Source organism: Eleutherodactylus coqui, chromosome 12 (assembly GCF_035609145.1).
Source record: "Eleutherodactylus coqui strain aEleCoq1 chromosome 12, aEleCoq1.hap1, whole genome shotgun sequence".
Lineage (NCBI taxonomy): Eukaryota > Metazoa > Chordata > Amphibia > Anura > Eleutherodactylidae > Eleutherodactylus > Eleutherodactylus coqui.
Window position 1 is genome coordinate 49,639,341 of NC_089848.1, and position 15,484 is coordinate 49,654,824.

The 15,484-nt window shown below is 47.5% G+C and overlaps 1 protein-coding gene across 11 annotated transcripts in view; it reads left to right on the top strand.

Annotated features, from left to right (window-relative positions):
- The window catches only part of SLC4A7 (solute carrier family 4 member 7), a 128,687-nt gene that overhangs the window by 32,000 nt on the left and 81,203 nt on the right, over positions 1 to 15,484 (top strand). Inside the window, exon 1 of one of the 11 annotated variants that reach the window (XM_066584573.1) lies at positions 6,495 to 6,580. The exons of the other annotated variants lie outside the window; for them this stretch is intronic. Coding sequence (XP_066440670.1) covers positions 6,545 to 6,580 — 36 coding nt within the window. The 5' untranslated portion in view covers positions 6,495 to 6,544. Of the gene's footprint in view, positions 1 to 6,494; positions 6,581 to 15,484 lie in introns of those variants that run through there. 11 annotated transcript variants of the gene reach the window in all.

Genomic DNA, 15,484 nt, shown 5'->3' on the forward strand with positions numbered 1-15,484 from the left:
TCTGCGTGCTGTAATATACATATACGGAAGGGAACGCCCATGGCAGGGCTCTTCTCTGCGTGCTGTAATATACATATACGGAAGGGAACGCCGATGGCGGGGCTCTAATCTGCGTGCTGTAATATACATATACGGAAGGGAACGCCCATGGCGGGGCTCTTCTCTGCATAGTGTTAAACATATGCTCCACACATTGTATGCAGTTATATGATGCCTCTGTATGCCCTGTGTTACTGAGATGGTTATCAGTAGAGAAACTAGAAATGAATAGTCTTTTTATATGAATGTGTTATCCTATATTTACAGAATTATTACAAATGATCTTCCCAATCTGAACTCATCGCTCACGTTTTAGCAATTTTTTGAAACTTAATAAAATCACCATAACAGATCATTTTTAGGTGTTTTTGTTGAGTAATTCCAAGGAATCCACAAAGTGCTCTTCCACCCAAAATAAGGAGGAGCTGGGGAGTGTGCGGGTGGCAGGCAAATTGGGTTGGAAAGGGTTAAATGTGAACTTTTCAGCACTCTTTCGGGACTTGTCTGTTTAACGGATGCCATTATAGCCCATGGGTAACCGATGCCACTGTTGGACATCTGTTTTAATGCATCCATTTTCCATAGGCAATAATGGTATCCGTTTATGGGATATGGAGCAGACCCGATGGTATCGGAGGCTTTGGTCCCAGATGAATGTCTACAGACCAACAATGCCTTAGGAAGGGCTGTGAAGAATGAATGAACTGTGGAGGTGCTGCCAACCAGGAGAACCCACCAAGGTGGTACGGCAGATGTGTAAAGGACTATAGAAAGAAAAGACTGGTGGATGGGCGCAACTCTTCAGATAAGATGGCGGGACGGTAGGCTATATTATCCAACCCAGCAGGCTGCTTCTTCTGCAGACGAGCCTGGACAGTGCAATCCCCTCCGGGATTGCGCGTATACACAGAAAAGAGGTGCCCTCTGACAGGAGTCAGGACGGGCCGCCTCTCCCCTGCGCATGTGCAGAACTCGGAGTTCAGCCAGGACGGACGGGCCGCCCACAGCAAGCACTGCTTGTGACGTGGCGCCCGTCCGTTTACCTTGGAAGTGGCTGACGGAAAGAGCAGAGCAGGAAGTGGTCATTTTGACTACTCCAGCTCTGCTTCAAGAAGCAAAAGATGATGATGCCGGATGGAGGGGACATGCCTGGCGATCGGTCTGGGCCAGGTAAGCAAATTTATTTATTTTTTTTGTCATGTCAGAACCCCTTTAAGTATATTAAAAAAATAAAGCATAGGGTCCGTGTTTGGGGGAGAACCCCTTCTTCAGTCAAGCTGGGTGTGACATCACTTCTGGGACTAAGGGATAGGGGACCCAAAGGACTGATGGCCCAGTGATGGAGAAGTAGAGGATGACTGGAGAGTTGCGCCATCCACCAGTCTTTTCTTTCTATCGCTCTTCACACATGGCACATGCATATAACGGATGCCGTGCGATGACCTCCGTCACCCATAGGCTGCCATGCTAAATGTATACATTTTAACATATACTTCTATATTTTATTTATACTTTTACTGCATTTCCCGGGATGGAGTAGCGCCACTTACTATTCCATGTATTTACATAGTGTATCGGCCAGATAGAATCTGTTGGCCCCCATCTGACTCATGGAGCCGTACATACATGTTCAGCATGTTCGTTGGGAGCTTTCCTGTCTACATTACATGTCAATAAAAAGTGTGATGTGTACAGGCCCTTAGCCACCGCACGCAACCGGTGTAAACACACGGGGTCAAACCACCCACGACTCACCTCGGTGACGTCAGCAAGTACAAGTGTGTTCGCTGGACTCGAGGGCTAACTGCATACTTTGTGTGTTTTTTAGCTTCATACTTTGTGTGTTTGGTTTTTTTCTTCTTCCAAAGTCTGAACCTGGCCCCACAGTCAATTTAAAGGGGCTGTCCCTCAAAAGTGATAACTTCTGTATTGATGGTGATTCGACCTTTAAGTCCCACCGTAATACCAAGAACAGGAGTCCAGAACATCCTGTAATGAAGGCAGCCGCGATCAGATATGTGCCACCGCTCCGCATTTGCTGCAAATAGCTAAGCCTGGAACTTGGCTATCTCTAGTGGTCTCATTGAAATGAATGGGGAGGAGGGGTCAACGTGAAACTGCCACTACCTTCGTTAGTGTTCACGACCCCTGTTTTTGGGATCATTGGGGCTCCTGAGAGAACTTGTTCATGCGGGACAACTTCTTTAAGTTTAAAAGTTCCTGACTTTTTGTAATCGGAGGGACGGACCTCTTCAATTTAAGGCGTTTAAAGGCAATCTGTCCGCTCAAACATGCCATCCAAACTGCAGAGCTGTTGTAGAGTAGGAGGAGCTGAGCAGATTGATATATAGGTTTATGAGGAAATATTCAGTAGAGCTTTTATATTTTCATTCATATCTCTGCACATTCTGAGCTGAACAGTCCGATGGGCGGAGCTATCAATCATTAACAGCTCTTTCTGTATGTACAGTGTCGCACACTGATGGCTCCGCCCATTGGACTGTTCAGCTCAGGATGTGCAGAGATATAAATGAATAAAGTACAAGTTCTACTGAATCTTTCCCCATAAAACTATATATCAATCTGCTCGGCTCCTCCGGCTCCATAACATGATGCCTGCAGATTGGGCGGCATATTCGAGCCGACAGATTCCCTTTAATAGTTTCCATTAAAGAAGCCAGCAGGTAGCCCTGCACCCGCAGAGCCTCTTCCCAGGGGTCTTTTAGTATATATGTTGCTGGGGATGTAGCCATATGGTAGTCATGGGTTGGAACAATGGTTGAATGTAAGCTCACCGCAATGACTTCCTAATATTCAGAATATCCTATTTCTGTACAGGTGCCTGGAGAGCTGTAGGCCTTTGGTGCAGATTTTGACAGGCTTTCCGCTGCTGATTTTCATACGGTATGTCCATTGTGGACGTTCCACAGCATTTTCCGCTAGGTGGAAAACAACCCATCTTGTGGCAAGAGGACATGACTTACCCGTCTGGATCCTCTGCGTGGCTGTGCGGGTCTTCCATCTTCTCCACTGCAGATGTGGCTCGCCCGCTAGCATATGGGTGGGCCCGCCGGCCACCGCAACACCCACATGCGCAGTGGAGTTTTTTTTTTTTTTTTTTAAATCTCCTGCTTCACTACAGAATTCGCAGCCCTCCCGCAGTGTCAGCTGCAGACGGGCCACGGATCGAATGGCTTCCATTGACTTCAATGGAAGCCGTCCGTGTGGGACCAGCAGCAAAATGGAGCATGCTGCGATTTTGTTTCCTGGACCAAAAGGTTTGCAAATCGAATCTGCATGCTTAAATTCAGCTGCGGGTGCCCATGATTGAGGAGGCGGGCCTGGCTGGAAGCAGTGCACTGAGCTCCTGCCCCCTCTCCGCCGTTCACCACTCCTCGCCACTGTTTGCAATTGGAGGGGGCGGGGTGGGTGGAACTTGGCTCCGCCCCTCTCATTGCAAGCAGAGGCGGAAGCTCAGTGCACTGCTCCCGGGCCTGCCTCCTCCCCCTGCAGAGAGGGACATCGTATATCGGCTGGGCGTCAAAACCAGGCTGAGATACGCCTGTCTGAATAAGCTACATGTATGGGTTTCACATAATGGATTACACGTCGCTCTATTATGTGAAACCCATACATGTAGGGTGGAGGGATTCTGTCAGCAGCATTTGTAGGAATTTTGATGACATAAAAAAAAACTATTTTTTTTTAATGTGTACCTAGAATAAAACCTTACATAATCTAAAGAAAAGGGTTCCATGTGAAGCAGAATGAGGTCAAACGCTGATTAATGTGTTGTCCCCAAGTGAATTCAAGTCTTTAGCCCAGAATAAAGTGTGGTTCTCATAAGAAAGCTTCTTTAAATGGACACAGACCTTTCACACCAACCTATGCTCCTCTAAGGGCTACACGTGTATCATCAATTTGGCAAGATATTTGCATTACAATTTTTTTTGTTTTGCCACTGAAAATCAAGTTTAAAGCACCTTTAAAATCCACTGCCTGTCGTTATGCATTTAGCTTCTGTAGTAACGGGGACATAAGGATATTGCTAGTTACAACTTGCAACAGAGGGACGGGCATTCAACCTTGCAGCTGATTGGAGCAGGGCTATGCAAAGCAGCATGGGAAGTGTAGGAGAGGAAGTCCTGACTAGTACAGTACCGGCAGAATGGCTGGCTTAGGATCCCCTCCCCCACACACCTGTAAGTGGATTGCAAACATCAAGGTAGCATAAAGAATAGGAAAATCTTTATGGAAAACTGATAGAACTCAAACTGTTTGCAAACCGCAGCGGCCAGGGACAACCTGGACTGTGTTTTTTGAACATTTTTTTTGAATACTCAAATCCGATTGTTACCATTTAAGCTGTACCGATCACCGACTGAGGCTATTGCAGGCAGGCGTCAGCCGTTTAACACAGCTGGAACCTCCCGGGTAGGGAGCAGACTTGACTTCTGAGTCTGTTCTGTACCCATACCTGCAATTTGTGACCTCTGACTATGGCATCGGTTTGAAGGGGGTTAATGATTTAATGCTTTATTTTAGTGTATGAGATATACTTTTAAAGGGTTTTCCAGGAAAACACATTGATGGGCTGTCCTTTTCCTGCGATAAGCTAATAAGATGGAATGTTCCCAATCACTGTGTAGTGTAAACATGAGAACGCACCTGATATATTTCTGTTGACCTAAAAATGATGTTAATCAGCAGTACAGCCATTTGTGTAATCGGGGATCTGCCTGCCGTATTAATGGAAACTGCTGTTGGTAAATAAACTCGTGCAGAAAAGCAATACAAACTCCTCCTAACCGCAGTGAAATGCATCATAACTAAAGATGAGCGAACGTACTCGGTAAGGGCGATTTCGCAATCGAGCACCGCGATTTTCGAGTACTTCACTACTCGGGTGAAAAGTACTCGGGGGCGCTGTGGGTGATCGGGGGGTTGCAGAGGGGAGTGGGAGGGAGAGAGAGAGGGCTCCCCCCTGCCTCCCCCCCCCCCCCCCCCCCCCCCCCCGGCGACCCCGAGTACTTTTCACCCAAGTAGTGATGTACTCAAAAATCGCGGTGCTCGATTGCGAAATCGCCCTTACCGAGTACGTTCGCTCATCTATGACTGATCTGCTTTAAAGGGAACCCCTGATCCCCACCTGCAAGTAGACCTCTACATGGAGGCGGAGACTAAATAGTGGGCCGATAGCGGCTCGCTGCATTGCTTTCTAGTACTTGAGTGCAACTGATCTCTTTAAAGGCCAAGTGTCCTGGGGCTTCCAACCTGTGCCCATCTACTGTAGGCTGGGGTCTTGTGCCGCCACCTCCCTGCCCTGTTGCACTTTGTGTATTAGTTTCCAGCTGGTAGACGGAGTTGGTGCACCTGCTACATGGCATATTGGCGGCGTACTGCTTCCTCTTACCGGCCACAACTGCACAGAACAGCTGATTGCGTGGAAGTGTGCAAAACCCGTGAAAGGTCACAGAGATGCCTTTTCATAGCTGAAGCATCTATCTCCCTTAGATATAGATCTATATACTCTATTAGTGCAGCCGGTCGCTATCCAATCAGACAAGGAGAATGCTACCTCCCACATGTCAGTTTACATTTCCAGGAGGGATAACAGAGGAACGTCACTAAGCAGACTTGTGTTATTTTCTGGGGAGTACAGTTATTTCCTAGAGCGGCAATGTTGGGAAATGGTGTGTTTTTTCATGATCCAAAACTGCATTTGCCCGTGTGAATGAGCAGTGAAATTGGCGCGTGATTCTGTTTCGGATTTGGCTGCAGATTTCACTCCTCACATGGAGATGAATGAAATCCCCTCTGTGACAAGTAGGAATATTCTGATGAGTTAAGAATATGCCACACGGCTATGGGGTTTATCCAATGCTACTCTCTAATATAGCGGACACTGCTGGAAAATCCAAACTTGGAAGACCGCCGCTCCCTTGTTCCTCTGCATGGGATAAAGTTTGTGATTTAGTTTTACTTTGTGTGGGAAGTTTTCAAGAATTACATGTAGATGCCACGACGTCCGCTCGTAGCCTTTCCCTCGCTGCTATAAATATGATTTATTTTTCCCCTCCATTTCCATCATTTTTCTGGATGTCGTCACTTTCAGGAGTCTGAAACCAAGTTGGCAGCGCCTCGCACGGCCCTTCTCATGAAATGACTGCTGCTACATTTGACACTCGCAATAAAGTGAGAGAATCTGGAAGAAGTTTCCGTAACAAGCGTGAAGTTTCCCTCCTCTGTTAGTAAGAACTGGATAGGGGGCCGGCTCCTTTTTAGGTATTTGCAGAAGTGAAAAGTTTGAAAGTCTGCCCTGTTCCCCAAATCTTCAGTAAGTGTGGTGTGTGATGCAGGAGTGCCTGCCCTCTCCTCGGATTGGGTGGCAGCCGGAGTGTCAGCACCATCATAAAGCAGTCACGTCCTCCTCTTCACAGATCAGCTCTGCCTGGATTGCATTACGCAGCTCTGAGTCAAGGACATGCTTACTTAGAAAGCCAGCATGGAGAGGAGCCGTGCCCGCAAGGATATGATAGCTGTAAGTTTGACGTGACCGTCCATGTAGTTAGGAAGTGTTTTATTTAGAAGGGGACCGGGCTGCCTTATGGGTCATTAATAATTCTTGTTCGACTGCAAAAATTAGCGGCGTTTAGCTGGAATGGATGCAAATCCTTGGATATTATCCTTTTCCTCTTCGGTGTGTTAGGAATAGTGGTGGTGGTAGTTTGGCGTATCGCCATTTGTACAAGCAAAGATGCGTAAAATTGTACGCGTTATTTCATTGCACCAAAGCATCCCGAATTATATTGTCATTTATGTAGCAAGACGGCTTAAGAATCTTGGAAATGTTAGTAAGAAGTGTAGAATGCAACAAGGAACGGTCATCTAAATGTGCTGCAGAATGACACTGATCCGCTTTGGGTTTAAGCTAAGCTGATTTCATGCCTGAAGGTAATCAGTTTACAGCTAAATGTCCGTCTTTCTGGGCGCTGGACGTCTCTGACCTCCACTATTTGATGCTTTTTAGGCGAAAATGACGCTGTACAATGCGGATGTGGCTGACAAGTAGTGCGGACAGAATCCCCACATGTTTGGCTGCGGTCACCGCTCTGCTCCCTTCAGTCAAGGCTGCGGGGAAAAGTTTGGCATGTGTGTCTGTGTCATGAATAGAAATCCATGAAAGTACAAAGAACATGTCCCTGCACACGTATCAGCCCTGCGTGTGGTGGGGGTGGTGTGTCGAGTCGCTTCATGGATGATGTAAGAACTTAGGAGGACCTAAGGAGGTTTCCAGTCTCCAAATAAAACTTAATAGGAGTATAATAAAACTTTTTCTAAAATACTTTGCAGGAAGTGGTAAAAAAAAGCTGCATATTTTTGAGTAAAAATGTGTGACTTTCTTATTTCCGGCCTTGCCACTTTTCTAAGAGGTCCGTGTGGTTTAGTGAGGGGTTGGAAGGGGCTACCCACCGATTTACTCTACATTATGCTAGAAACTTGGGGAAATTATGGCACAGATCTATGCCAGCTCATTCCGCACAAATGGCCACTAAAATTAAGAGGCACGGGCCTCACTAGTAAAAATGGCGCGTCTTGCTCCAGTGGGCATTCTACTATGACCGGTATACGAAACGCTGGTCTTTATTAGATGTGTCCTGGTATGTTTTAGTGCGTTACTATTTTCATGATCTGTTTGCTATCGAGGATTGAAGACCTACTTTAGGGTATGTTCATTTGTAGTGGAAATGCTGCAAATTTACCGCATGACTTCCGTAAAAATACAGCCCAAATCTGTACAGTCAGTGTGGATTTTGCTTTATAAAATTTGCTGCATATCCTCCGCTGATTTCAGCAGCCATCGCGCTCCCCCCTCGCCTCACCAATCCTCCTAGTGAGCGCAGCCACCCTGGTCAGGTGATGCCAATTTTGTAGCACTTGACGAGTGGCGCTGCGCTAGCTAAAGGCTGTCTGCCATGACCTGACCAGCGTGGAATTTTCCGCTGCGGAAAATTTGCAGCATTTTCACGACATGTGAACGTACCGCAAGGATATGTGCATACGGTGGGATTTTCTGCCTCAAAAATGCGTCAAAATCGGCAACTTTTTGAAGCCGATTCACACTTGGAATTTGCCCCGTCGATAGGCAACATCCATGTGGAAACTGGTATTTCCGCATCAAGAAGGGACATGTCACTAGTTGACGCAGAAATGCAATTCTCTGCATCAGAATTCCGCATGCAGATTTTACCCATTGACGGGGAAAATTCCACTCATGGAGTCGTATCATGAACCGCGTCAAAGAGGCGGATTTTAATGCTTTTGATAATACTGCAGTCTTGTGTCCATACCCGGGGCTCCCCTGACATCTCTGTAGTATACTTGTATTTCCCATAGTAGTCATGGAGCATCTCAGCATTGTTACCATGTTGTATAGTCGGTGGGGTTGGGCGAATGTTTTTGTCGCTTTGTCTTCATACTCTCCTCTTTTTGCCCATACCGTCTTTTCTTAGATCTGGCTCTTGGTGCTGTGAATCTGTCAAGTGGGTGGTCCCTACATAGTCAACGGGTAATGTCAGACTATCAATCACAGCTGATTGTGAGGGCTTTCATTAGCTGAACCACTATGGTGCCTTTTTGGTAAAGGGTTGTCTTGATCGGACAAATCTCTTGTAAAGATTTCCCACGACGCTGGGAAGTTCAGGCTTCCTGTGCTTTACTTAAGTGGTACGTGTGTCTTTTACAAGCATTTTTTGGGTGTTCTTCATGTCTTGTAGAGATGTCTATGCAAGGAGCCAAGCCTAGAGCACGCTGTGATGACTTGCACAAAACGCATGACAAGTGAAGAGAAGAAGGCCAAAAAGAAATATTGCCGTTTGCGGGACATTTAATATTTTCATACTGACTTGCAGCTACCATCTGGATGTTGTACTTTTTGCTTAAAAGATACAGAAAAAATGTCATTTCCCCCCCCCCTAAAACTGCTATATATCGAATGCTGTGGGGGGGGGGGGGGGCTGAAGAGACATCGATTACAATGATATATTTATTATCTGTGATCTCCTTCTCCCTAGTAAGCCTACAAACGGCCCGTGCTATGATGGAGTCTACTGGACTCCTAATCGCAGACCATCAGCCGGCCTCCTCTGGCGGAGTGATGGTGAGCTCGGACATGAGAAGTACATGGTAGGATCCAGGGTCTCTTCAGCTACTCACACCTCAGCAGTTGATGGCATTATCATGGTGACTGGTTCCCTTTAGGTGGCCTCCGAGGGGTTGTGTACATTGGCCCACTTCCTCTGAATATAATAGACTGCATGTTGCTGCAAATACAGCTGGGCGATCTGACCAAAAACTATTTTTTCCCCATCTTTTTAGCTTTTTTTTTTTGGTCACCAAGCAGGCAAAACTGCGAAACTTTTTTTTCTCTTGCCTAATGAAAGCTCGTACACTGCAATTTCTTGGCAAGTACTGATTATCAGAATTTAACAGAATTGCTGTGTATCAAATTCCCTTTTGTAAAAGAATGGGGTGTGAACTTTAGTTATATTCACATGATGGATGGCGTTCCACGCCCCCACCCCCACTAATCTCCGCCTCCATTTACTGTGCATTTACTGTCCCCCCTACTTATACTGTCTGCTCCTCCCCTATCACACCTCGGCGTCCTGTACATCCCACTAGCCTCACATTGGCCCCACCCACAGGGGCGGAGCTAATCTTGATTTAACGTTTATGCCAAAAGCTAGAATTGTGCCTTAGCAAAATAACAATTAGTTCAATTATAGAGATAAGCGAATGTACTCGTTAAGGGCGATTTCACAATCGAGCATCGCTATTTTCGAGTACCTGGCTACTCGGGTGAAAAGATTCGGGGGTCGGTGTGGTGGAGAGGGGGGTAGCAGTGGGGGAACAGGGGGGATCTCACTCACTCACTCACTCTACTCCACTCCACTCTGCAACCCCCCGGCGCCCCCCGAATCTTTTCACCCGAGTAGCCAGGTACTCAAAAATAGCGATGCTCGATTGCGAAATCGCCCTTAATGTTCGCTCATCTCTATTCAATTACTTTGATTGCCCAGCAGCCCTGGCTCCAATTATCTTGGACCCGCTAGTCAAGTAATACTAAATGCCGACTAGTCCAGAGTGTCTTTGACCTCTCTTGCTGGTCCCTGTGAAGTCTGCATTGGCAGCCTGGCCATGTCGGCATGCCCGCTGCATGGTGGTTTGCCCACAGTACAGACAGCTCCAGCGGCATGGAGGGCAGTACGTGTCTGGGCTGAAAATTCACCTAGATCCAAAACTCCTATGTAGATGCGCAGGAAAAGAGAACATTTTCAAGTCTTGAAACCGGTCGATGGTTGAGCGCCTCCCTGCGTGTTTATTTCTGCGCACGTTTAAAAAAAAAAAAAAAAGTAGCGTAAAAATGCCTTTACACGCACAGTCTGCTCTCCACTTACAGGTTGTGTGCTTTTAACTCTGTCAGTCATCTGTACAAAACGGCAACGGGCGCCCCTCCCCATAATAACGTGACACATGATGGGCGCTATTCTGGTCGTCCGTTACTAAACGCGTCTTTCCGCCATCTGTGTTTGTTTTTCTTATTCCTTTACAGTCTATAAAATGATCGGTGACATTTCCTACATAGACGGCCTTGTGTCCTGGGAGGATTAGAGGCTCGTGCTTGTATCTCCGCGTTTACCCTAGAGCTGCGGGACGGCCGGGAAATGGCGAAAGACGTACATATACAAAATCATTCAGAACTGTAGAACTCGTGACGTTGTCTCCTCGCCCCTGACCCTCACAGATGTGCCCACCCTTACTTTTTAAGGCATTCTCCAAGATGTGGGAAAAAAAGTTAAATGGGCTTAAAATGAAGAAAATTGTTAATATTTGCCTATTCTGGTGGCTCCCTGTTCAACGCTGCAGTCACGGAAACCCGAAGAAGCGGTGGCTGGTCATGTGTGTACGTGACCGCTCACGGGCTTCAGCGGCGATTCATCCGTGGCCATTGAAGCCTGTGCTGGCTCAGTGGTAACGTGCACCATGAATGGCGCATGACTGTCGACCGCTTCTTCTGGGTTCTATCTGGTGGGCATCGGGGCTGCAGCGCTGGATTGGCAGCTGCTGGGATAGGTCGGTATTCAATGTTTCGGTATTTATTTTAAGCCTTTTAACTTTTTTCATGTCCTGGAAAACCCTTTTAAGGACTCCAACATCTCATGAATCAAAAACGATAACTATTACGAACATCCAGTAATTGTATTTTTAGGTGCAGGAAGCGTAAATTAAAGAAAAAGCACTGTTTCCATATGCAGAGACCTCTGAGGGCAATCTGTGTCCCTCCTGTAGATCTCTGGGCCTTTTGACTCTTGCGGATTGTTTCCACTTGGGAATCGCCAAGCTTTGCACAAAATTTAATGCAGTTCAAGTTTTTCTGTCATTTTGTCAAAAAAAGAAATGTAGATGGTGCTCACCTACACCTCCCCAATCATCGGCTGTCTGCTGGCGACTGGCAGCTTCTGCAGGCAGGAAATAGATCCAAGCATGCGCATTGGGGTTGCCTAAATACACCGCCCCACACCGCCCTAGCTTCATATGTTTCCACACAAAAAGCTAAGGTCTGATACTTTTTGAACAAACCTTGTATAATTTTTTTTTCATGTTTCTAACCATTTTTCCTTTTAAGACAGACTAAAACAACCATCCATATCTCTCGCGCATGAGCAATGACATGCATGCGCCAATCCCCAGCCACTATCTTGGCATGTATGCACACGTAATACTCGCCAAGATAGAACATGCTGTGGATTTTTTTTTTCACATGAGTAATAAGAGTTCAATAAAAACCCCACGCAGTTGTGATTGGCCCAATACCAATCAATGGGGTACTGGCATCACGTGCCGCATGCTGGAAAATTCAATGCATGACACACAATGACAGGATATGCCCATGTGAGACCCACCTTAACCAGACATACAGAATAAAAAAATCTGCTTTAAATTTAGGTAAGGAAGCCTTGTGTCCCTTTAAAAGGATGCGTCGTGCTTCCTTATAAATAGCTGGATCCCTACTGATCGCTACACCTGATCGCAGTGGGGAACTATTTTGAATGGCGCAGAGACGAACATGCCCCCTCTTGCTCCATTTATCTTCTATTGGACTGACTGAAATAGCCAAGTACATTGCTTGGGACCCCATTGTAGTGATTGTCGGGGGTCCGAAGGATCAGACCTGTATCATCTAGCCGGTGGATTGGTGAGGAGTACGAATTGTGGGAAAACCCCTTAAAAGTAATGATGATCTAGCAAAGACAGGGGTGAAGTTCTGGTCAGTCATTCCGGGGTCTCCACCCTGCATGGCGCTACACCCTCCTGTGTCGCCAGCAGAGACGGGCGCACTAATGAAGTGGAAGGTTGGGATGTCGTCATGTGCCGCTTGCGAACAGTCTCGTTCTCCACGTTGGGAGCTGCGTTTGTGATTGCCAGGGGTTTATTCCTGGATCGTCTCCTGCATTCCATTTAGTTAACTGCGATCTAATGTAACACGAAGATTTACAAGGACATGCCCGTCGGTAATACTACCCAAACAGCCATGCAGCTTCCACGTGAATGGAGGTTTCTGCAAGGCTGTGTTTACTTATAGTGAGCTAGCGGGTGATTCGGAGGGGTGTCCTGGGTTAACTCCTCGTGTCCCTCAGCCTCTTTAACCCACCTGCAGCTGGTCTTTCGATGCACCCCATTCCCTGTTCTGCAGAGCAGTACGGCTCATTCAGACTCTGCAGTTGTGCCGCAGTTTTTGACAATTTTTTTTTCCTGACCGAATGCACGCATAATCACGCTGTTTTTTGCGGGCACGGTTTTAAAAACGCGGCATGCGCTACTTTTGTCCATATTGCATGAGAAATAGTCTATGGTTATATTTTCTATCGGGCAAATATGGCTCCGTATACAGATCAAATACTGATGACTTGTGGATGTGACGTCATCTGTAGCGCGTCTGTATTACGGACCAATAACAATACGCTTGTGTGAAATTAGCCGTTAAACTCTAATATTGGTCGGTCATTAGGCCTCAAATAAGCCAGTCATTTAGGAGTTAAAGGGTTTGTGTGTTTTAAAAAGATCTAAATGGATTGGGCGAAGGCGTTTGTCCACATGATCACTACAGCCAATCGCAGTAAGAGACGGGCGAGGCTAGTGATTGGCTGCATTGGTCACGTGGTGTTCATATGATGATATTGCTGCAGACTAGCACGGGGCTCCTGAGTGACATTATCAATGGGTTGAACAGGTGAGTACAGTGCCTTTAATAAGCCATACAATAACCCCCTCCATAGCGGTCGTCTGCGATGGCCAACTTGAGGCTGCTGAAAGAGTGATTTTTGTTGTTGGGGTTTTTGGCCAATCGTCAGCTGAAACTTGTGATCCGCCAATAAGGCTTGATCATTCGCTGCTTTGCTTGGTTTAACACTTGTTCTGCTGTATAACATGACTCCCAGCGAGAGTAAACAACTTTACCTCCTTCCAAACCTGTGTCGGTGGCGCTGCGAAGCTGCCCTCTGCAGGGCGGATGCAGGGCGGAGCTGCCCTCTGCAGGGCGGATGCAGGGCGGAGCTGCCCTCTGCAGGGCGGATGCAGGGCGGAGCTGCCCTCTGCAGGGCGGATGCAGGGCGGAGCTGCCCTCTGCAGGGTGGATGCAGGGCGGAGCTGCCCTCTGCAGGGTGGATGCAGGGCGGAGCTGCCCTCTGCAGGGTGGATGCAGGGCGGAGCTGCCCTCTGCAGGGCGGATGCAGGGCGGAGCTGCCCTCTGCAGGGCGGATGCAGGGCGGCGCTGCCCTCTGCAGGGCGGAGCTGCCCTCTGCAGGGCGGATGCAGGGCGGAGCTGCCCTCTGCAGGGCGGAGCTGCCCTCTGCAGGGCGGATGCAGGGCGGCGCTGCCCTCTGCAGGGCGGATGCAGGGCGGCGCTGCCCTCTGCAGGGCGGATGCAGGGCGGCGCTGCCCTCTGCAGGGCGGATGCAGGGCGGCGCTGCCCTCTGCAGGGCGGATGCAGGGCGGCGCTGCGGAGCTGCCCTCTGCAGGGCGGATGCAGGGCGGCGCTGCGGAGCTGCCCTGTCCTGCATAGTGTAGTATACATCTGACAACTATCTATCATTAAAGAGATTTAGAAACGAATCGTCTTATTATGCAAATGATATCAATATACATATATTTACAGGATCGTTGCAAATCTTCTTGATGTGAAACACTCCTAACACATTTAATTCTGAAAATATAGCTAATAAAATCATCATGGCTGCTCGTTTTTATGCATTTCTGTTGAATAATTCCAAGAAATCCATAAAGTTCTTTCCCACCCCACATGAATTGGAGCTGGGGAGAGTGCGGGTGGCAGGGAAAATGGATTGGAAAGGGTTAATGCATCAAATTGAGGATGTTCTGTGTAAGTGGAGAGTTACAGACTGAGCAGTAGTCGGTGTAGGTGGAAGAAGCTTCTGATCGTTTTCTTTTCCTACTGACTGGAGACAACAGATACTCTGTGGCCGCAATAACTAGTCATTTGGAATGTTGCGTCATTTACATGAATGTCCACATTATGCGCTCTTTGAGAAAACTGTCACCCACGGAAAGCGCCCGCGGTATTGGTGTCTGACAGTTGCGCAGCAGGAAGCGGGCGTGGGACGGGGGTTGGGTTTGTCGCCGCTTGCTGTACAGATCGCTTGTAAGGTCGGTGATATTTATCAGCTTATTCATTTTCTTTGGGCTTGGCCATCCTAGCCGCGTCTAGTTGGACTGATGGACGTAAAAGCTGATGAGACGGAGAAAGCAGGGTAATGCTTCCATGAGGTTGGACGTGTCTAGAAGTCCCGTTACTATTTGGCGCTGTAACATGACGGCACGGAGTCCTCTTCTAGCGCCAATATGTAGATACCGTTGATGAGCATTGTTACATATAGACCTCTAACCTTTGTCCCATGCTACGTGCCGATCAGACAAGATCGCCGGACTGGAGCGCGTGGCCCAAGAGTGGGAGTATATTCACATGTTGTAGTGTTTTTGTGTTTCTTACCTATGAAAAAGCATACAAATAGATTTGCTGGGCTGTTGATGCGTAATTGACTTTTCAATACTTTGGTTTTCCCCGCTAATCTCTATTCTAGCCGCGATGCGTTACTACGGCTTCCAGGGCTGCCGGTCTTTTCTTATTTTTTAACCGGTGAAAAACACATCGGAGAATTTGCACAATTATCATGTTGATGCTGTTGTGCCGTTTCACTGTCCAACAATGTTGATCCGCCCCCGCGGAACCTGAAAAAAGGAGGAGCTGCCTCTTTTTCTAAGTTCTGGTGCTCACAGGGCAGGTTGGCAGAGTCTAGGAAGGGAGATATTTATTTTAATATCTACTTGCTGAACTCCTTGTTCCCGCGCCAGCGCCCCTGAAAGT